The 23255-nt window shown below is 29.2% G+C and overlaps 1 protein-coding gene and 1 long non-coding RNA gene across 5 annotated transcripts in view; one reads left to right on the top strand and one right to left on the bottom strand.

Moving 5' to 3' along the window:
- Positions 1-1070, top strand: part of LOC139427197 (uncharacterized) — a 78806-nt gene extending 77736 nt beyond the window's left edge. Inside the window, exon 2 of the long non-coding RNA XR_011638333.1 lies at positions 882-1070. This is a non-coding gene — a long non-coding RNA (uncharacterized lncRNA). The remainder of the gene's footprint in view (positions 1-881) is intronic.
- LOC107455346 (atrial natriuretic peptide-converting enzyme) overlaps positions 1-23255 on the bottom strand; it is a 396108-nt gene that overhangs the window by 46181 nt on the left and 326672 nt on the right. For all 4 annotated transcript variants that reach the window (XM_071188087.1, XM_071188085.1, XM_071188086.1 and 1 more), the window contains 2 exons: positions 13732-13844; positions 2816-2886 (listed from right to left, as the gene is read on the bottom strand). In XM_071188087.1, coding sequence (XP_071044188.1) covers positions 2816-2886; positions 13732-13844 — 184 coding nt within the window. The remainder of the gene's footprint in view (positions 1-2815; positions 2887-13731; positions 13845-23255) is intronic.

Raw genomic sequence — 23255 nt, 5'->3', positions numbered from 1 at the left:
AAAGGGACTCTAACCCATTATCCGTCTAACACTGAAGATATTTTTACGTCAGCACAGTGGTCGGTGTGATCCGGCTGTGGAATTATCGACTAGCCATTGCTGGGGATCGAACCCGGATCAGCTAATTTTGAAACGAGCACTCTAAACACTGAGCCACCACGTCTCCATCTCTATCCAAAAAGTCCATTTGTAATTTAAAACTCTTATGTAATAAATTGCAAACAATCGCATGAAAGCCTTTGTGGCTTAGGGGATAGAGCATTCGTCGCTCAATGAGGTGAACCGGGTTCGAATACCAGCGATGGCTGGTCTATTTCCATCTCGCAACTGACTCGCACCAACCCCAGTGCCGACGCAAAATATCATCAGTGGTAGACGGATCATGGATTAGAGTAAGGCTAACCATGGAAGTTATCAAAGTTTTCTTCTCCATGTGAAGCAAATGCGGATTATTTCCGTCGAAAAAGTACTCCACGACGACGAAATTTCTCCCAATACTTGATCCAGGAGTTCCCTTGTCTTTTGGATTGGGTTCAAAATTTCAAGTCTACGGAGTTGAACATTAGTCGTCGTAAACCCAAAATTGGGTCAAAACACGGTTTTAAAACAATCGCATGAGTCACCGGTGATTCAAAACTGGGATTACGAGTCATTTCTAATGTTTGTTATTACATTGATAAAATATACTAAATGTCTGGATGTTTTTAGCAGACAATATAATCGATGCCTTTTATTTAAATATTGTTCAAATATCCTAATCAAAGGCTAGGATATGTTTCAACACTCGAAATACTAATCAAAGAGAAAAGTTTTAATTCTTTGAAAGTTCTTTTATTGAACGCGATAATATGATCATGTTTATCTGTTTTCTTTCCTCTCAGAACAGGAGTAATGGGCAATTAAGGCGACCCCCAAATTCCAAGTGCAAACGAGCAGAAAAGGATGGGAAGAAGGCTTTTACGGCTGGATGAACTCCTGAAACGTTTTTCGGAATAAATTCCGAACAATAAATGAATTGCTATTCCCTCTATTTCATTTAGTTTACAAATAAAAGATGATAATCCTTTTAAGCTTTTGAGAATTATTTTATTAATAAATAAAGCTACCGATAGAAGGAAATACAACTAAATTTGTTTGATCCGATTTAATTTATTNACTCCGTAGCCTTGTAATTTTGAACCAATCCAGAAGACAAGGAAACTCCTGGATCAGTACCCCCAGAGGTATTGATTTGTTGTGGGAACATGGAGGACTTTGAGACTCGACAGATTTAGCGTGCATCAGTATCCATTTACTACACGGGGAGTCTTCGGCCGGCGAGGATCGAACCCACGACCTTTTGGATATGGGCTCAGCGCCCTACCGACCAGGCTATTCCGGCCCGAGATTAAGGTATGAAATGATGTATTTTAACTCACAAGAATTGTACCTCGAATTATTATTGTTATTTTCATATAAATATCTTCTAACGCATAATAGTTATATTTCATTCAGACAATGGTAACGTCACGTCTAAAAAATGCAGAAATTTTAGATTTTAGTATATTCAGTTTAGAAAAGTTCCTAAATTTCTTAAAGAAAAAAAAATCCAATATCATATCCTCACACTTAATTTATACTTCCGTTACAAAAAAAAAATCCCTTCTAATCCAACGGAAAAAAATCCCCAAAATGTATTAAATATAAGAAAAGGAGAAAATGATTCGTAGCTTTAAAATTAAACAAAATCACAGTCTGAGAATTCAGACTTATCTTAACTAGGTAACTAAAAAGTTGAAACAGAAGTAAATTACACTTCATTTTAAGGCATAAAAAAGTAGATTAAATTAGTTTCCAATTTGTGAGTCGAATAGACATTAAGACGTATGGAGGAAAATAATAAAAAAAAAAAAAAAACAGTGAGCATGCTTTTTTTTAACGCTTAAATGATGATTCTAAACAACAGTAGATTCCTATTTTTCTTTATCAAACAATGCCCGAGACGAGACGTACGCTAGATAGTTTCATATAATAATGTCTAGTTCTACATTTATTTCTTGTTATAGCAAAATATTTCCAATCTTATACACTTCTTTAAGAAAATTGTCTATAATCTTCCCATCTATATTGTTTTATTCATATTAAATTGAAAATATCGAAAGATATAGTTAACCCAGCATTATTTACACTATGTATCTAATCTTCAAATATAAATATATATCAGAATAAAATATTAAATAAAAGGTTGAGTAAATGTAACTTGAACTCAGAACTATCTATCCCTGAGGGCTAACAATGTATGGAAGTATATTTTCCTTCAGATTCAATTTTATAAGATAAGTTTTACATGTCAAAATATGTGAAGCATACTGATTTCAAACTGGAACACAAAACTATAGATTTAATTATTTAAAGCAGATACATATTGATAGGGATACCTTCAAATGAAACCATATTTAATCAAATATTGGAAACGTAACTTATTTATTGAACTTGCATAAAATGAGTAGTAGAAAATGTTTCAAAACCTTTCAGTTGTAGATTGTGCTAAAATAATGCAAAAATTTATTTTAACCCTCCGTTCATAGAGCCCCATGGGTAAAATTGTAGAAAAATTTCTCTGCAATGCATATTAGAAATACAGAACATATTAGAACATATTAGAAATACAGAAAACAGTTTTTTTTTCCGGGAAAGTCAGAAATAAGACTCTGAGAATTAAAATAATTGAAGCAAATGGTTTTTAACGCAATAGAGAATTACACAATAGAGGATTTAAAAATAATACAATAGAGAATTACAATAGAGAATTTAAAAATTTTGATCGGGTACTTACTTATTCAAAGCCAAAATCTCAGACTGGATGAAAATATTCTTGTAAACGCTGCTGTTGTACAATTTGTCCAACTGTAAAAAATAATAATTATTTTTATTTATCACATTTTCAATAAGTAATTTAGATAAAATATTGTTTAAAACAACGCAAATATATGTGTATTACTTTACTTTTTAATCTGTCTTAAGAAATCGTGTGTTTGGTGCAGCATGTCTTTTTTTTTGGTGGGGGGGCTTTCTGCCATTAAACCCTACATTTAATTCAATTTCAATTCTTTTCCAAGTGTCTCTTGCAGTTTTCATTGATTTTCTTATACATAAATATATTTTTAAGCCTTTTAAAACTCATTGGCTTTTTGCTTTTTTGAATTTAACCGAAGTCCAACGATTTACGTCATCCAAATTGATCATTTTTCCCTTTTTATGTATCAGACTTACTTTATAATTAGTTGGCTTGTATTTCGTGGCAAAGGAACCAGAAGTGGCTACAGCTCACCTTGAATTAAATGTAACAGTGTTCATTGTTAAATAATAAGCTCTTTTGTTTAAATTTAGAAATTCGATAAACTAAATAAAGGTGCAAAATCAAATGTCCTTCAAATAAAAGCCCATAGATTATCATCAGTTTTCATAATTTATTTTACAACCGTCGTTGAACAGCAGATCCAAAGTTTTTGGTTTACGACTGCTAATGTTCAACTCCGTAGCCTTGTAATTTTGAACCCAATCCAGAAGACAAGGGAACTCCTGGATCAAGTATTGGGAGAAATTTGCCTTCGTGGAAGACTTTTTGATGGAACTAAACAGCATTTGCATTACATGGAGAGTTAAACCACGAAAATTTCCCACGGTTAGCCTGACGGCAAGAGGACTCTAACCGATGATCCATCTACCACTGAGGATATTTTAGGTCAGCACTGTGGTTGATGCAAGACGGATGCAGAATTCGATGATGGCCATTGATGGGATTTGAACCCGGTTCACCTCATTGGAAGGCGGATACTCCAACCCCTGAGCCATCACGGCTCTATAAATTTGTACTGCAATAAAATGAGATTTCTGAATAATATTGTGGTTATTGCGTAATCACGGTTTCTTCATCAATGCACTAATACAAAAACCGGACTATTTATAACTCCTGTTTACGGAAAATGTGGATAACTATTTTAGCAATACTTCTTTTCTTCATAATTGAACATGCAATAAGTGGCATAATTGAACATGTAAATAGAATCATGTAATGAATAGATGCTTAGACTATAGATTACTTTTAAAGTCGGATGGTGACTATGATCAAAATAATTTACATTTTAAAGATTATTGTTGAACTTCAAACTGTATTGTACAGTTGATATAAAATATGTGTAGCTCCACTTGGTTATCAAAATAAATAAATCCCCTTTACTACAATGATCTAGTAAGTGTATATAAATGTAACAGCAAGTGTTAGCTTTACAATACATTCATCAGGGCATTACACTACGTTATGCATTACACTTTACCATTTGAGTTCACGGTTTGTTTATAAATTGCTGAGATACTTCACAATAAATTTGATATATATTTCTTAGATTTTAAAATTTAGCTTTTCTATGGGTGAGACCTAAGGGAGCAGAAAAAGCCTAACCCCAAAACTCTCAGCTGAAAAATCAAATCAAAAATTAATTAAGGTAAACTTATTAATTACCTATTCATCATGTAGGGAGAAATTCATTATTGGTGCTTTATTGTAAATAAACACTGTCAAAAGCTAAGCCAATCTCACGATATCTAGTATAAATTTTCAATAAATTGTAAGAATTGAACTCAAAAAAGTTGGTTAAAATTTGACTCAACCTTGCATTTGAAGCATTTTTAGGTAAAAATGAAAGCGATCTAAAGAAAAGAATATTGAAAAAAAGATTTTGATGTTCATTGAAAAATCGATCAGTTTCAATCGATTCGATTCAAATCTACTAAATTGAATGAAAATTAGACGTTATATTTAGCGAGAAATGCAACTAATAAAGATATTTATATCCGCTTTGTGAAAATGAATAACTGTCTCATTTTATCGGAAAAAGTTTAGCAGTGCTAAAATTTTTTAATAACTTTTATAAAATAAGGGAAACTTAAAAACTGGAAAATATGTAATATTTTAATGGCGTGACAGTCAATTACTTGTGACACTGTAACATTTATTTTGTTTTATAACCAAAACTCTTAAATGCAGCTCAAAGAGGCGGTAATTTAAATTTTTTGACTACTATTAGTGCTTTTTTGATTCATAATGTCTGTAAACAAATAGAAAAAATAACTTATGACAAATTATAAATAAATAAAATTATTCTGGTAAAATGTTCCAAAGTTTTTAAATTTGACTGGTTAAATCTATTTTTAAGATGTTTTCTCTGTCTTAATATAGATAAGAAGTTTCATTGCAAGAAAGAACTAGTGGGATCTATTCTTCAAAAAACAAAGAGCTTTTAATTATTTATCAATTTTTTGTGCTTACCCATCTAATGACTATTTATCCCTAAGTACTTAGATATGATTTAAAGAAAAGTTCTACCTTACAATCAGTCTGCTACGCTTATCTAAACTGCATAATATGAGCATTTTGTACATTAAAACCATTACAACGTGTTACAATAGCGTGACAACGATTTATTAATTTATTTTGTTTTGTATATAACTAACTGTCGAAAATATGTTCTGGTTGCAAACAAATGGTTAACATATTGAATTCAAAGATATTTTGTTCTGTATTATCACTGAACAAGAAAAAATAAATAAGTAAAAGAAAATAACATTAGAAAATATACTACAAGGACATTTAAAAACTGCGATTTCGTTTTCAATTTATCGCTTTTTTTAAATGAACAGCATGAATAATTTTTTAATGTAAATCACAATATGATTTTACAAAATATTAATTGCATACGAAGTATTAAAAAAGTATTTATTTTACTTTTTCTCCACAAAAACTTCTCTCATAGAGTAACTCCTTTGCATTCCTTTAAAATTCTCTAGACATTTTTTTTCTTTTATGTGCGCTTTTAAAATTTTCCTTAATGCTTCTATTTCAAGTATTCGTACAATATCCAGGCATTTAAAAAAAAATATATAAAGTGGAATTTTCCGTTTAACAATAATATTATCGTCATTTTATTTAAAATAGTAATTCGGCTCAATCTAATTTCCTCCATTACCGTAAAAGCTATGTTCATTAATTTTGTTCCTGATCATATAACAAAGAACAACATAAAACAAGTTGCTAGAAAACCCATTACGTAGACAAAGCAGATGTATTCAAACCAAATTAGCGACCTTTTTTGGTAAAAAAAAACTGTTTTGAGAGACTGCAGAGAAGCAAATTAGAAGAATCTGAAAAAATCCAAACCAAAACTTTTCTTTTTTTGTATTTCAGTGTTTTATTATCATTTCAGTGCATCGGTTTTGTAAGGTAGTAATTATGTTCAGCTGAAAAAAGATTATCTATTTATTAGTGTTGATTAAGTCAACATGATTCACATTCTTATAATCAGCTGAACACTGCTAAAACAATATAAAGTTAAGATTTTTTAAAAAATCTAGGTTTTTTCAGTTAATTCCTTTAGAACCATTTACGCAAGAGTCATTAGTTACGACTATATCACCCTCACAACTAGGTTCATAAATATCGATTCATAAAATAGATTAAAAACCAATATCTTGTGATAGGCGTATGTGCTGTTATGAGAATTTTTCCTATTAATGCAATTAATGACGGATTAAAGCTTTCAAATTGACTATCTTTGAATTCGAAATTTTTTGCATTGGATTAAAATATGATTTATTGTTTCCGCGGTTGAGACATCGAACCTAATATTATTTACCTCTATCAATTATTTTCTCATATATTTCTTCCTTTATTTTTACTGTTATAAATACAAATAATCTTCCAAATACGAAACGCCTCAGAAGATATACAGCTCATTTCTAATTTCAGCAAACCAGTAGAACTATAAAGTCATTAAAGGAAAATAGTTAAAGCAAGTTGGACTTATGAGTTTTTCTTTAAAAAAATATTTAAAACATCATCAACCTTGTTTGTTCTAAATTGAATCCAGTTGAATATAGAGTTTAGGATACAAAAGTCTTAATCGTCTATAACCTGTCAAATGTTATTGGTATAAGATAACTCAGATGAGCTGATGAAAAGGTGCCATAAACAAAGTGTACAGCAGGAAAAAAATAGAAAAAATAGATGTTTGATTTTATTTAAATATTCTTTTTATAAATGTAAATAATCTTCCAAACACGTGAGAGCTAAGAAGATAAAGCACTATTCCTAACTTCAGAAACCCATTTTAATTTGTGTGTTTTTTCAAGCAAGTAATAAAAACCTATTTTTTACCAATTTTATTTATTTTACCATACCAGCTAAAAGCTGATCAAATTTTTTTTTTTTTTTTTTTTTTTTTTTTTTTTTGCAATTTTGTAACTGCTAGATTCGTAAATCTATCCTTAACGTTTTTTTCTTTAATTTGGTTTGCGTTAGTAAGTTTATTCTTTTTTTTATTTCTTCTATCTTTTTAAACTGATTTATGATTACAATATTATTACATTTTTTGGGACATTAGTGCATGATAAATTATAAATTTTATTTTAGGATAATTACTTTTATTTCGGAATCCCTCATTTTCATTAAAGGCTGCAACCTAAAGAGATTTTTTACGTTTATTTCAATTGGTTTTTATTTATGCTTTCAATATGTCGCACCGTGCTAGAAAAGTGCCACAAGTCAAAAAACAGCAATTTTGAGGTGCCAATAAAAAATATGCATAATGTGCCTCATCAAGCTCAAAAAGTGTCACATCTCTAACAATTTATCCAGCTGAGAGCAGTTGCGTTAGTTTTGTGTCGAATTCAAAATAAGAGTTATAGTATTCGTTAAGTTGATTTTTCTCAATTGTCTTTTTTATAACAAGTTTTAATTTCGTTAAACAATGCTTGCTTTTATGGAATAGCTGTTACTGACAGGAGTAGAATCAAATTTGGCATTTAATAAACAGAAATTAATTAATTTTAATTATAATTGATTAACTATAAAAAAATGACTTGTGTAATATCAAGTAATAGGATTATAACTCAGTAAAAAAACTAAAGCATCAAATAATATATTTAATTTGAGAATTTAACTAGACTCTTTCAAATGCTTCTAAGTTTTAATAAATATATTATTTGGGATGTTAATCATGTTTTTAAATAATTCCTTGTATAAAACTGCATTGATAACATATCTTTCTTTTGCGCGAAACTTGCTGCTCACGATTATAAGAATGTTTTTATGCTGAAAATTTATTCAGTAAAAATGCAATGTAAATAAACTAAAGGGGAAACTCAGTACACGAATTCAATCGCCCACCTTCTTTAGATGATTTGATAAAGTGGCAGAGAACACGCAGGAATGGAGCAGATTATTGAGACGGACGAGACCTGCTCAAACCAAATTAGCGACTCTTTCCCGGTGAAAGGATTATAGGAAAGCATTAGGTATTCGAGAAATAGGCAAATCCAGAAGATAATCCTCTTTCTAATGCAAGTGCTCGGGTTGCAGCCTGATTGTTTTATCATCGATCAGCAGATATGCCTGATTTCATTATGCATCGGTTTTAGTATTGGTAGTTTGCAGGTGATATGTTTGTGGAACCACTGAAACCTGATATGGGATTATCTAACTTTAAAGTGATTTATTTCATCCAAACTTGCTAAAAGTTGTCGTAATGATAGCGAGAAAGGGTGAGAAGATAAATTGCTTGTTTTCAAACGCAAATTTTGAAGGCCTAGAAATGATAGATGAGGGAATTATTTTCAAATCTCGCGAAGGTTTTATTCCAGATATCTTTTGGATATTACTACCATTTGTTTAGACTGTGAAGCGTCATTAAAAAGCAATAAGTTTTGCATTTAAAAAACAGCAATCGCTATAATTGAATATTTCTCTTTTGAGCATAAAATTTCACTATGTTTGATTAGAAATATATATGTATATTTAAATTTTTAAAGTAATCATTGTTTAGAATTTTATTACTTCAGCGAATGTAAATAGTTGGAAAATTTTTCAAAATATGTTAGAAAATATTTTTCATAAAAAGCTATATAATTTAATTTAAATGAGAAAAAGTAAAGGGTACGCAACTCTTAATAAAATGTGTCACTTTATATTTTTACTTAAAAAATAACTGATACTTCTTATTAAATTTGAAGTTCTTTTATTAAGAAAAGAGAAATTAAATACTAGTATTTGTGATAAATTAATTTAGTATTGTTGAAAGCTTTCTTAAATTTCATGATTACGAATATTTCGGATGCTACACATTTTTATATGTATCCATATTTGTTTTTTTTAAAAATTGTATTAAATCTTTTTCATAACCAATTGACAAGATTGATAATTGACTTTGACAAGAAACTCATTAAGACTTGTTTTACTTAGAAAGAAAGAATACTAGTCCAAGGTTTGAAGGAATATAAAAAAACGCTATATTTTCTCTAATTCAGCATCTTGATATCTGGAAACAATACTGTGAGACAATTTAATAAGTACTTCGCAAGTTTCCAGAAATTCAGCTAGACAATAGCACACTACACCGAAGCCTCTTACGCCCCCTTGAAAAAGTTATCCTTAACATTTTGAAAATGTGACTTAACATGTTATTGACCAAAGTACCGTGAGCTAACTTACACCGAGAAAAAAATTGCAGTTTAAACTACCAGAATATGATTAAATTTACCGTGTTTCTGGGTCTATGGGAACACTTAAATGTTCAGTAGTCTTTACCGAAGCACTTAGGTAATGAAATTTGTAAATTTACAAAAAGTTATGATTTTGTAATAAGTGATAAAATTTGGTAAATGTGATGAAATTTGATAATTTTATCATGATACATTAGAACATGGCATAAAAAAGTCATTTATTCAGTTAAATTTACTTTTCAGTTTTGGTAATAAGAACCATAATTTTGAAAATCAAAATTTTCGATGAGCCTTTTATAAATAAACGGAAAAATTATCAAGTAAATAGTTTAAGAACCGTATATTTTGGTTTTAATAAGCATAATTATAGTTCCTTTTACCAGAAGTGATATTGTCATACAGTACGGTAATTTGAACAGAATTTTTTTCCTCCTTGTATAATAATACAAATTATGTTTTAAGAAAATACTCTTGAAACTCTCAGCAAATTTGATTCAGTTCCGGCTACTTTTTGTTCCTTTTACCTTCTGTAATTTTGACATATTTAAGTAATAAAATATCTTTAAACAACTTCCTCAAATAAATATAAAATTATAATTAACATTAAATGTTTAAGAAAAGATAAAACTTATTCTAAACTATATACCTGGTAAAATAAATGTCGAAGTAATTTCCAGAAATTCGAACCTATTTGAGGAGTTAAGAAAGTTTGTACTTTTTGAAATTCCAACTTTTTGACAACCTATATCAAATAGTATAAAAAGAAGAACGTACAATTTTTCAAATTTCAAGTACTTTTTCCAGACAGTCAATTCTTTTTTATTGAAAGAGCCGAGTCTACTTCAATTTCTATTTTGTTTATATGTGATAATAGTTCTTTAAAATGTGTAATAGGATTTTCTTATATTTAACTTCTTGTTCTTTTAAAAGCTTGAAATTCATATTTTTAAGAAAATGCGTTCATTTTTACATTTTTACACTGTTTCATTTTTACAATTAACATTTTTAAGAAATAGAGTGCATAAATGATTCAAAAATAGAAACACTCATGTTATGCTCCATTTTAGAGAATGCAAGTCTTATACAATTTCTTGTAAATAAAATAAAAGCAAGATAAATGGATTCAGATGTAGTTGAATTATGAGATATTCGTGTAATGTCCATCACAAAGTTAAAATGCTGTTTGAACTAATTGTAAGGAAGAAATCGTTTAAAATATAAAAAACAATATTTTTATATATTTTTTTAAAAATCTTAAAGTAATGTGATTACTAATTTTTAAGGTATAATTTTTTAAAATTTTTTAATGGTGACAGTTGACGACATCTCAAAATCAATGTAGTGTATTGCAGAGTTAGGTAAGGATACCTAACAGTGTTGTAAACTAAGTCTGACAAAACAAAACTGAACAAATGTAAATAAACTAACCCTGTTTCGGCTTGACACCAACCCACACTATACATCAGCAACATTTTGTACTTCTGGTAAACTGAATCAGTGGTAATTTAAATTAGTTTTAAAAAATGAACAAAAACAGTGTCGGAAAAAAAACTGCATTAACTAGAAAAAAATATTAATTGAAAACTGCATTACCTAGGAAACGCATGAAATAGCTTAATTGTGTGAAATCAAGCTACGAAATCATTCCATACTTCCATTATAAAGTGATTTGAAGTCTATTGTATAGTGATTATGACATCAGGTTTCTATAAATGCTGCAGCAAAAAGATAAAGCCGTTTACGTCCTTTTTTTCAAACAATGAAACAATGGCTCTGTAATTTTAATTGACGAAACAGAAAAAAATATAGCTGTTTCAGCTAAAAAAGAAATGTTCAACACGAGGGATTACAGAAAAAATTGACAATCTTGAAAGTGATGTTCGAAAAGGGTGGGATCAGGCTGAGAGAAGGTTACCAACTAGAACTACAACACACAAATATCTTAATATCTTGCAAGCATATTTATCGTTAAACAAACACGTACTATCATAAAACTAAACTTTATTTTTGAAAAATAATGCTTTTTCTCTTTTTCAAATATGTCGCAGTCCAAATATGTCGTTTTTTCTTCTTTTTTTTTGCCTGCCACTGTATTACTATTAAAATACCAGGTGCTGTTGGGATTCTAGTAAACTTAATGAACTAATTCACTCGAGGCTTCAAAGTCGTGGTATCCGAATTGAAGATTAGTCGTGGTACCTGGAGATTGTAAACATTCTGAAGAATGTTAAATGTTTAACTGTTATAGTAAGACACTTACAATCTAGTTATAGACAAACTTAATAGAATCGGATTGAATTGAAGGAAAATGAAGAGAAAAAAAAAGACTAGAAATGCCTGAAGCCATTTGAGGTTCACAAAAACGTTGATTTCCTCAACGATGGAAAAAGAACCCGTAGATATTATAAACAAGCTGTAAGGATTTGATTTTTGTTGGTTAAATGGCACACTGCATTAAGCTCACACTGTATATACAATAATACATATGTTATCTTTCAACAATGCATATATTCAGGAAAAATGTTTCTTTTTTTTTTATCCGTTACTGTATTACAAAGATACCAGGTGCTGTTGAGTTTCGAGTAAGCCAAATGAAGTAATCCGATCGAGGCTTTAAATTCACGATATCCGAATTGAAGATAAAGATTGAGTAGTAGTGCCCAAAGTTTGTAGACAACCGGGAGAACGTTAAACTTCTAATTGTTATAGAGTCGGATGTGTACAAACTGCACTTTACTAACATGCTTTCGACCAACTTAATAGAATCGGAATGCATCGTCAGGGACAGGGAGAACGTTAAACTTCTAATTGTTATGGATTCGGAAGTGTAAAAACTGCACTGTACTAACATGTTTTTGACCAATTTAATCGAATCGGAATGCATCGAAAGGGATAATCGTATTGAAAGAGACGAAAAATCACTTAAATATTTTGGGGTTAAATCACTTTAAGAATGTGGGTTTAATTTATACAAGTTAGAAAAAAAGATTGATTTCCTCAAGGCAAAAAAAGTATACCGTAGATATCCAAAAACTAAATTAAGAAAAAAATAATTTTCAGCATCACAAAATACAAAAATACAAAGTTTATTTAAATGGAAAATTGAATTTTCTTTACACACTGAAAGATTATCCAGACACAATGTAAATATACGTAACGAATCAGTTACTTTCCCTTTATAATTTATTTTGAAAGAACCTTTTGATATTTAGATCTTTACTAAAAAAAAGGTATGACGAATTTAAGTAATTTTGAATATCAACGTTCTAGAGTTGAATATATTTTTTAAATTTTACAAATGTTACGACCTGGATAGTCAACAAAGAAGATAAATCCTCTACACTTCCTTGAAATTTAATAATTGTTATACTTTGCAAAGAATTACGCAACATTGTATTCCCCTTATGCTATGTGGGTTGAAATTAAAAGTTACGCTTCTATTATTTACCTAATCTTCTCCAATAATTAATTCCGCACATTCAACTTGCATGTTATTTATTTGATAAATATTTAGAACTTGGTTTCTTAATGAAATAATGTCTAGACGTCTGCAGCGATTTTTTCCCATTTTTATCAAAGAAAATTTTTTATCTTCTATGATTTGTTATTAGAGCATTTTCTAAACTAAATCTCGATATTTTTAAAAAGTTATCTTAATGAAAACATGTTGCTGATTAGTATGACGCTGGTAGTTTTTCTTTATGATGTGCTTCATAATATGAAAGAAAATCCCATTGAAAAATAGCTAGTCTTGCAACAATATATTTGTAAATAAAAATATTTATATTTAGGTTATAATTTTTACATTAAAAAATCTTAAAGAAAAAACGTGAGCAAAAAATTTACTTTTTTGATGATTAAATGTGTAAACAATGTAACTCTAAGTTTTATGCTTAAAAATATTGTTGGTTTATTTGGAGAAAAGAAAATGTGCTTACCATTACCATTGATTGTTTATTTTCATAATTTAGAGACTAGGGGCAACATAGTGATAAACAAGTTGAAATATTTACATCAAATTGTTTCATGTTATTATTTCCAGATAGGTATTTCTGCTCGATTACACAATACATGTAAAACATGGAAACCTTGATGTTTTTAACCTAGAAACTTCTTTTAATTGTATGGTTTACCATTAAATTTGCCCCAAGCTCTTAAATTGCATTTAGATAAAATAGAGTAAATAAAGCTACTTACCCTTGCTTTATAAGCATTTGCTTTCTCTTGGAAATCATCAGAGAGGGTGTCAGCAAGGCTAGAGCTGTACTTGTCCCCCCCAAGAATTACAAAACTGCCTTTGTAGACTCGTTCTGTAAAGGGATAAAATCTCGAATCAATAACTAAAAATTGTACTTTGGTTGTATTTTACATTGTATTATTTCTGCATTGATAAAAAATAATAAATAAAATTTAATTTCAAAAAAGAAAACTTTTTATTTTGTGCAAGATTTGATGTTTGATTAATATTAGATATTTTCTAAAAATTATTTAAGTCATTTCGAAAGTGAAGTGCAATAACTTCATATTTTAAACTGTATGTTATGCCTATTTTTTTCATCAACTATGAAATTTTTACTTACTGCTTAAAAATTGAAGTAATAGCACACGATTTTAACACTGAAAGCCAAATAAACGTATTTTAATACCTGTTTTCAAATTTTGTCCTACATCAAGTTTTATAATTTCTTTGTGTCCTCTTTGCATACTCAATAGTTTGCGTGCATTTTGTACATCGTTGGAGATTTAATCTCTAGATCCTTAATATTTTAATTGATAGCATGTCCTTTAATTCCCTTAAAACCCTACGAATTTGCTGAATGACGTTAGCGTGATACAACTGTTACGCATTCTACATTAGGAAATTAAATTGAATTATAAAAAATGAAATAAATACTCAATTGACTTTTATGTTTTAAAGTTTGTTGGCGTTTGTTATATTGTCTCCTGTGCAATTGTTTTCTTTTTTTTTTAAAATTTGGAACCATAGATTTTTCTAGTATATATACGCAACCCACCAAGGACAAAGCTAACATAAAAATATGTTTTGTTGCTTTTGAAAAATTAGTCTGTGTTGTATTATTTATTCAATTCGAATTCAGCCATTATTTACTTCATTTCGAATAAAAATATTACATTTGAAAAAATTTCAAAACTTGGAATATAGTATTCGGTTTATTTATTTAAAAAATAACATATCTCACAGTATGGAGGCCCCCAGTTGACTGTTCGTAAAGATCTGGCTCCCAGTAGAACACCGAAGTCAAGCATCACTAGCTGCGGTCAGTAAGCGAGTGGGTGACCACTTCAGCCTGCGTAGGGATCGAGGGTACGCGATATCAGTCCTCATTAAACTGTTCAACCGAAAAGTTCTCGGAATCGAGCTCGGGATCGGGCTACCAAAACGGTAGAGCCATCAGTTCTGCAGAGGTACAAAATTGTAATGGCATGTCTTCAGATCATCCTCAGGGATGTTTCCCAAACCGTCGCCAATAGCCCATTGTGCAGCTCTAGTGCTGCGTAAATAAAGTACGTTCCTACCTACCCACAGTATGGAAATATGCGGCTATTTGATATTAATTACAAATCACATGTTTAATAGAAAATGTGAAATATATATTTATTTTATAATTATTAGTATTTTATATATTTATCAACTATACTTATTCAAGGTATTTATCAATAAATTTAAAATCTAACAAATATTCTTTAATGTTTTAACATAGATAATAAATACACAAAATCCCAATTTGTAATCTATAAAAAATATTTTAAACAGTTAGGTATTATTTTTTTTTCAGAAATGGTAAAAAAACAGAGCAACTTATTTACTATCCATAAAAAAAAATATTTCTCACAAAATACTTTATTGTTTGATAAGAATTAAGAACATACACAGGGCTTTGTTGGAGGTATATATGCATGAAAAGAATAATATTGTTCTTGTGAAATTAAAAAGAAATTAAAGGAAGCCTTAAATCCTCTTCCTAAAAAGCGTCTTAAATTATTAAATGTTTTCTAATTAAAATTTTAATGTATAGAATGAACAGATTAAAATATTGTTAGGGTACAAGCATTAATTAATTATGTTTAAAGAATGCTTTGTTTATAATTTAACGGTAAAAAAATTACTTACCTTTAATAAAAAGGGATTTCGGAACTCTTACGTTATATACAATAAAAACTGTACTCACCTTGATTTTAAAAATAACTTTTTGCAAAATCTTCTTTTAATACTAACATTAAGTAATTATTAATACATTATAAATATTAGTATAAAACTGTTTAGAGTAGGTTCCCGTTAAATGAAAAAATCATGCATTAGTACAAATTTTTTGTGCTTTTTTTTAACATTTAGTAAATATATCTATAAAAGTTTCACAAATCGTTAATGAGACATTTAATTTTTTTTAATAATTTAAAATAGGTGTTACTAATTTTTGATTGAATACAAAACATTTCATTTTACTTTTAACAATGCATTTTTATAGTTTAATAAAAATACACATACACTGTAAAAAAATTATAGAATACAGTAAGGAGAGCAAAAATCTCTGTTAAAGTAAGCAAGTTGTTAACAGTTACGGAAAATACCGGTTTTTCTCAATACATTTTAAAAAGAACTTTTTTCCAAATATTACCAACGTATTTCGATTTTTATCAAAGGTAAATAGCTATATTTAGTAGGTGTGGTGAAAAGAGTTTTCACCTACCGTTGAGATCGAATTACTTTCCTTTCGAACTGTTATATTCACTCGTAATAAAATTATACAGGGTGATTCTAAAAATATGGGCAAAATTTTAGGAAGTGATAGTACACACCCAAGCAAACAATTTTTTATCAAAGAATGCATGGTCGAAAACTAAACGCAAAACCGCTAGAGGGGGTCAAAGTTTATGTTCTTATATGAGGCAAAAACACACAAAGAACGCTGAAGTTATAAAAGCAAATTTAATGGCATGTGATTACAATAAGTGTTCAAAACAGTGGCCGGTAGTGGCTATGCATGCAGTACAACGGCGAAGAAAAAATGGGCGAACATTCTGAAACACACCAGGCATATCACGAACTTTCCCTGCAGCGGCCGAAAGCTTGGTGACAAGTAACGAAGCGCAGTAACTCGTAACAGAAATGGTGCTTTCACGTTTACATCAAACAACTTTCCAAATGCACCAGCACCTTTGCGTTTTGTTTTCGACCATGCATTCTTTGATAAAAATTGTTTGCTTGGGTGTGTACTATCACTTCCTAAAATTTTGCCCATCTTTTTAGAATCACCCTGTATACTAAGCAGTTTTTCAAAATTTTAAATTATTTCTATAAAGTTATTGAGTCTTAGATTGTAGAATTATATTTTCTAATGTAGCAATTTTCAGTTTGTTATTGCAATAATTTTTAGTTATTGCAAAATCTGATTCCACATTACTTTTCTTTATGATAAAAAATGCATTTTAAGTTCTAGAACTATTTGAAGCCACTACAGAGTAAAGTCAAAACGAATTCATATCCAATTCTTAACTTTTATAGATATTTAATTCTTTCATCACTTATAAAAAAATAATGAAATTTTTCTAATATAAACTAGTTTCAAATCAAAAAATCTATTAAATCTAATCTAATCTATTATTTTTCAAATCAAAAAATATAAAATTTTCAAAATGGATTAATTTTATTCAGTTAGAAAATAATTATGCAGCAAGTGAAAGAGAAAATAATGCAAGACAAAATCTATTTTGTATGTAAATAAATTGAAAGTTATGATTTTTAAAGTTAAGCGTAAGAAAAAATGTATTCTTATTAAAGCTTGTTTAAGAAAAATTTAATGATTTGAGTTATGTTACAAATTTATTCTCAGTACTTTTTTAAAATTTTCTTTTCCTTTTTTGCTAAGGTTAATTTTTATCGTGAGTAAAAATATATATATATATATATTATAAAGATGGGAAACTTACAGTTAAATCAGCAATTGTGAGCAGATTCTATTTTTATTTCTCTTGCACTAATTAATTAAACTCTATAAAATCGTGTCCATTTAATATAAAAGATTTTATACATTTATTTAAATAATTTCTAAGTATTGATGTTCGAATAATTTTTTGTTAGTTTTTTAATCTAATTAAATATTTAAGATTTAATTAAATATTACTTATTTAATTATATATTTAAGAAATTATTTCCTCTCCTCATTAGATGCATACAAAAACATTCGCGAGACGAATTCGGAATTGGTAAGCTTGCACACAAAATTAAATAAATAAAACGTAGCTCATAAATACTAATGTATGTTTAGAAAAGTGGGAAATTCTATTTAGATGCTAATGTATCAGGGTGAGTAGCCAAAACAAAAAATTAGCACCTTTAAAGTACTTTTCAAGCACTAAAAAATTCTTTTTAAGCACTATATACATTAAAAAAATGCAAAATAATTTTCTAAGACTTTACATGATCATAATAAAATAACTAGTTTCTGACAAACAACTCTTTTCTTGATTACATTAGCCACCATAAGAAGATCGAGAGATTTTTCGGTTAGATTTCAGAGGGTGAAAAATGAAGCTTGAAATTGAGATTATCTTGCGAAATGCAACTGAGTTGCACATGAGAATGCAAGAATCTCGCCGAATCGTGTTCATTGGACGCAGATGCGGGCTCCCAAGTATTTCATCAAATATGTAACATGATTGGCACTATCATATGTTAAGGACCAACTACACGCCGAAATGAATTGTGTTTGAATGAATTGTGAAAACGCTGAATAGAGCAATGTGAAAACCACGCTTTTGCCTTATACGCAGCGTAAATCGACATGATAAAGAAAAAAAATCTAATTTTCAAAAAGGAAAAATTAAGCACTTTTTAAAAATTCTCCATAAAAAAGCACCTCTAATGGCTTTTAAAAAACGAAAATTGAAAATAAGCATCTTTAAGCACTTTTTAAAAGTGCTGCGCACCACGCGTATAGTTTCGTTTCCTTAATCCTAAATAGCTACCCATCTAATTATATACTCAATTGCATTTTATACTTAGGCTATTTTGGCCCGCAGATAGCTATTAAAATTTAAAATAAGAAAAAGCGATTTTTAAAATTTCAAAAATATTTTGCTAATTTTTGGATTGAAAACAATATCTCAACTCTAATCAAAAATAGGCACTACATCCACAAAGTTCACGCCCATTGCTTCTGATCTTAGGAAATAAATACCAAACCTGTATTCAAGTCCAAACCAACATACTAATTAACTAAAAATGTACAAACGTACGATGAAACTTTTTTGTGACCAAAATGTCAGAATTCCTTTTTACTAAATATTCCATGGAATATAATATCGAATATTTATAGTAAAACTATAATTATTTATTTTATTATGAGTCAGTTTACTAATATAGGAAATACAAACTCTCTTGTGCTTAGAAGGTCTGTGGTGTTGCTGCTTCTTCGTTAATGAGTTTTTCGTATTTCAATAGTCAAAAGCCACCAAATGAAGAGTTTAAGACACTGAGAACTCTTCATGCGTTATAGGAATGGAAGAAATATTGCGGAGTACACGTTGGGATTCGAACCCCTGTTCAGCCAGTCTGTCGGCATTCTCGGGTAACGTACGTATTAAACTGCAAGAAACTAAGTGACTTATTATGGTGAACTTTGTTGGCGCGTCTAAAATTCTGGTTATTTATCTATATTAGGTGAAAACAGTCAATAAAGAATTTTTCTAATAGTTAACAATATGAATACCATCTTTTTATTGTTATTCCACTGTTTTGGATAAATATGGTAAAACAAAAATAAAATAAATTATTATTTAGTCATTTTTTTCCGAGAAATTTCTGATAGTGCAGTTTGGAAATTTCACAAATTATTAAAACCTATTTAAACTAATACCTATTGCATTGATTAACTGTGATTTCAGATTTTAATTTTTTATTGCATTAGAATAGATTCGCTGAAATAGCTTTATAAGTAAAAACATCAAACAAGCCGTAAAGTAAAAACATCAAACAAGCCATAACTCTCAAATAAAGTAGATTTTTTACAAAAATAAATTATGTTTCGTTTAACGTAATTAATGTTTGTTTTTTGGAAAGTGTGTATTAAGGAATAAAATGAAGCTTTACACTCTTTCTTGTTTTATGGAATTTTGAAGTGTGGTTATTACCATCCGAATATAAAAAAAGGAAAGAAAAGAACACAAAACAAATTCAGCCACATACTTCCTGTATTGAGAAAATTTTAAATAAAGTTAAGATTTCCCCTAAAGCATGTTGTTACAAAATTCAAAAGCGAATGATGAAAATGTTAAATAGCTTTCTTTAAGAACAAAAACAATAAATCTCGCCAAGAAAGCGTATTTCTGTGGAAATGATCACCGGACTGGCAGAAAAGAAACTATTTTTGAAAAGGTTTTTGAAAGAGTAATTTTTGAATTCGGAGAAAAGAGAAAAAATTGTAGTTTTTTCTTCAAGAAAATCTCAGTAAAATTATTTGTTTTAAATAGTGAAACTGAAGAATACTGATGTAAGTGAAGACGATACAATTTAATTTATTTTTGTAGGAAGAAAAATGTTTTGAATACAAAGAGTGTTTAGATTTTTTTTTGTGTATTTTTGAAACTAAAATAAATCAAAATAAAAATAACTTTAATGCTTTTAAAGTAGAGAATTTGAACTTTTTTTTCAAGCAATCACGCGTATGTGAGAGATAAATTAGAAATTAGTTTTATTTTGTATTTATAATTATGATACTACTGCAAAAAACAGTTAATGCTTAAAGATAATTATTTAATTTAAAAAATAATAATAATTCCTGAGCGCTTATTTTTAGTGACATCCGTTTAAAGGTAACAAGTATGAAGATAATAGGTCGATATCAGAGGAATATACAACAACTTGACCATATTAAAAATGACCATATAAACACTGAGTAATACATTTATTTATTTATTTTTTTTATTTAATAGATCTCGGATATTTCTACGCAATCGGTTTACTTATACGCAAAGGATCTGCAATCGGTGTTTTTTTTCTCCAAGCTACAGTTTTTTTAATGAGATTTTCAGTCTATTTTTTGTCTATTAATATACAAGTTCAGTTATATTGACCCACTGGATGGATGGAAGACTGAGTCGACCCTACCCGGCCCAAGGATCGAACCAAGGACCTGTGGCACGAAAGCGCGTTCTATATAGTAGGGCGTTGCAAAATTGTTGCAACAAACGTTTAGGGCGTATCATAAGGCTTAAAATTGCATAGAAACCCATGCCCGGAAATGTCTTCAAGAGCTGCTGGGGCACTTCTCCACTATGAACTGTTTCTTCACTTGCTTCTAAACAGGTCATAACAGGGAAACATCCCTAATCAGGGACATTTATGGATACGACGACATTAACTGATACGGGTTCTTATGCAATGTTAATCCTAATGACGTGCCTTTGCCACACCATTTACGTGATCGCTATTATTTACAATGTTTTTAAACTTGTACATTGCGACAAAACATATACTAAAAAAGTCATTAATATGTAGCTCTAAGAGCAAAATTAATTTTTGTTTTAAAATTCCCTCATCCAAATTTACATTGTAATTTCTACAGATTATTTTTAGAGTTATTCAGTGATTTTATTGTAACTATTACTGTTAAAATAAGGCTTTGTCAGATTTCCAGTTACGGTGAAAATGTATTCCACTGTAAAAAACAACGGCATCTTGAATGCCGACACTTAGTACCATATTTTGAGCTGGATTTTCTTACAGCGTACACAAAATACAGAATATTTAGTGGATGACTGGTTGATTATAAAACTACAAATCTTGGAAGCAAAGGACGGTAGATGAATGAAGCAAAGGGTATAGTTCTTGTGAAAGGAGTAAAAATTGTATTTGAAAATCTTGGAATTTCGTTAATGAAGTAATCAACAGATGGTGCTGCAAGCCCTCGGTGATTGAAGCTACCATTTCTAGCAGTAAAACGTGAAATTCTGTGAAGTTGTCTTACTTGCTTAGGAGGTTAATGCCATGCATTCAAACGAGCGACACGTGTTTCTGGTATCGGGATATTCCCGGTAAGATTATAGTCCAATGGCGAATGTTTTCCTTCAAAGAACTCTAAATAGCATACAGCGCTATCTGTCAGCGAATTTTGGAACTAGTTTCGAAAATGTAAAGTTTTTTGCACTTTTCACTATACACTGTTTGTTCCAATAATCTATGATTCTTTGCTTCCGAACTTTTTAATTTCAAAAGTAGAAAATCCCCGTTAAACGCCATGTACGTATCTAAAATTTATCACATTTTCAATCTTGGTGTGCGCCTTACTGCAAATAAGAGTTTATTTATAAAATATCATTTAATTTCATTTGAATAAATCAAATCAAATAAGGTTTATTGAGGTAATGAAATAAGAACTCTATTTTTCCCATTCTTTAATAATTTTTTTTAACTAACAACAGTTAATTTTAAAAGTAATTCTAAAATGAGAGTAATTTTTATAAAGAAACAATCCATTTTAATCTATTAATATAAAATTGCGTATTGTTTTTGCTTCGACATTTCTACAAAAAAGGAGATATTTATTTTTAAGTAAATACAAAGTTCTTTTCCTTTATGCTTTGAGATATTTCTTTAATGTTTTATATTTTTTTCCAACTTAAAATGTTTTTAATTTTTAAGAAAGAATTGTTCGGAAAATACTTTCTATTCTTTCTTTTCAATTTTTTACTCTGGTCCACAATTAAGAGGGAATTTATGGACTGAATAGAAGAATTGTAACTACTGTTAAGGAAGAAAAACATATATTTTTTTACTTCTGTTTGTAAAGAATGAGATAGAAACTTCGAAAATATTAATTATGTCAGTGAAATAATGCACAAAGTTTGTAAAAAACTAAAAGTTTTATCCAGTTAACAAGCCAGAGTTGATTAGAAATTGGAAACATGGAAATAAACTCTTAAATTAAATTTAATCAAAAGAAGAACGTTTCTTTTTTTCGTATCTTATGAATGAAGAAATCCATTTCAGTTTTGTTTGCAGAAAATATTTTCGACATAAAAATTTAGAAAGTAATTAGTTGTTACATCTTTATGTTGTTTTGAAAGTCATACTTGAGTTATGAATAAAGTGAACTGATATGAGAGATTTTAATTGAAATTCTTTGCCTTATAATTAATTACTTTTAATACTCAAGAGAATATTATGCAGCAAAACAGAATGTTAAATAATAAAACTGAAAATGTTTAGTAAATATTTTTCAATATTAAAGTACAGTATATTCTCACATAAGAACAAATTTTAATATTTGAAACCTTATACAATTAGTTTTTGTTTCTCTTAACTAGATGACGCACATACTCACACACATTATATATATATATATGTTACGGTGAAACACCGAAATCTGGAGAATGTCGACATTCTCCGGTGAATGTCAACATTCACGTAGTTGCTTTGTGTATGTCCGAAATATTTGCTAATTACCCTTATTTCTGACTCTCATTGGTGAATGTCAACAATCATATAGTCGCTGCGGTGAATGTCCGAAATATTTGTCATATCCAATTTTATATTAATTTATTCGTTAATATTATTATATTTATTTGATATATTTATTCTATATTTTAATACTTACTGACGATAGATTAGAAGAAACATCAGTGTTTGGAGTATCGGGCAAATATATACCGGGCAGTGGCACTGAACCTTAAAAAAACATCAGTGTAGGGTATACCGGGCA

This window comes from Parasteatoda tepidariorum, chromosome X2 (genome assembly GCF_043381705.1).
Source record: "Parasteatoda tepidariorum isolate YZ-2023 chromosome X2, CAS_Ptep_4.0, whole genome shotgun sequence".
Lineage (NCBI taxonomy): Eukaryota > Metazoa > Arthropoda > Arachnida > Araneae > Theridiidae > Parasteatoda > Parasteatoda tepidariorum.
The sequence above is the reverse complement of the archived record's forward strand: the minus strand, read 5'-3'. Positions and strand labels throughout refer to the sequence as shown.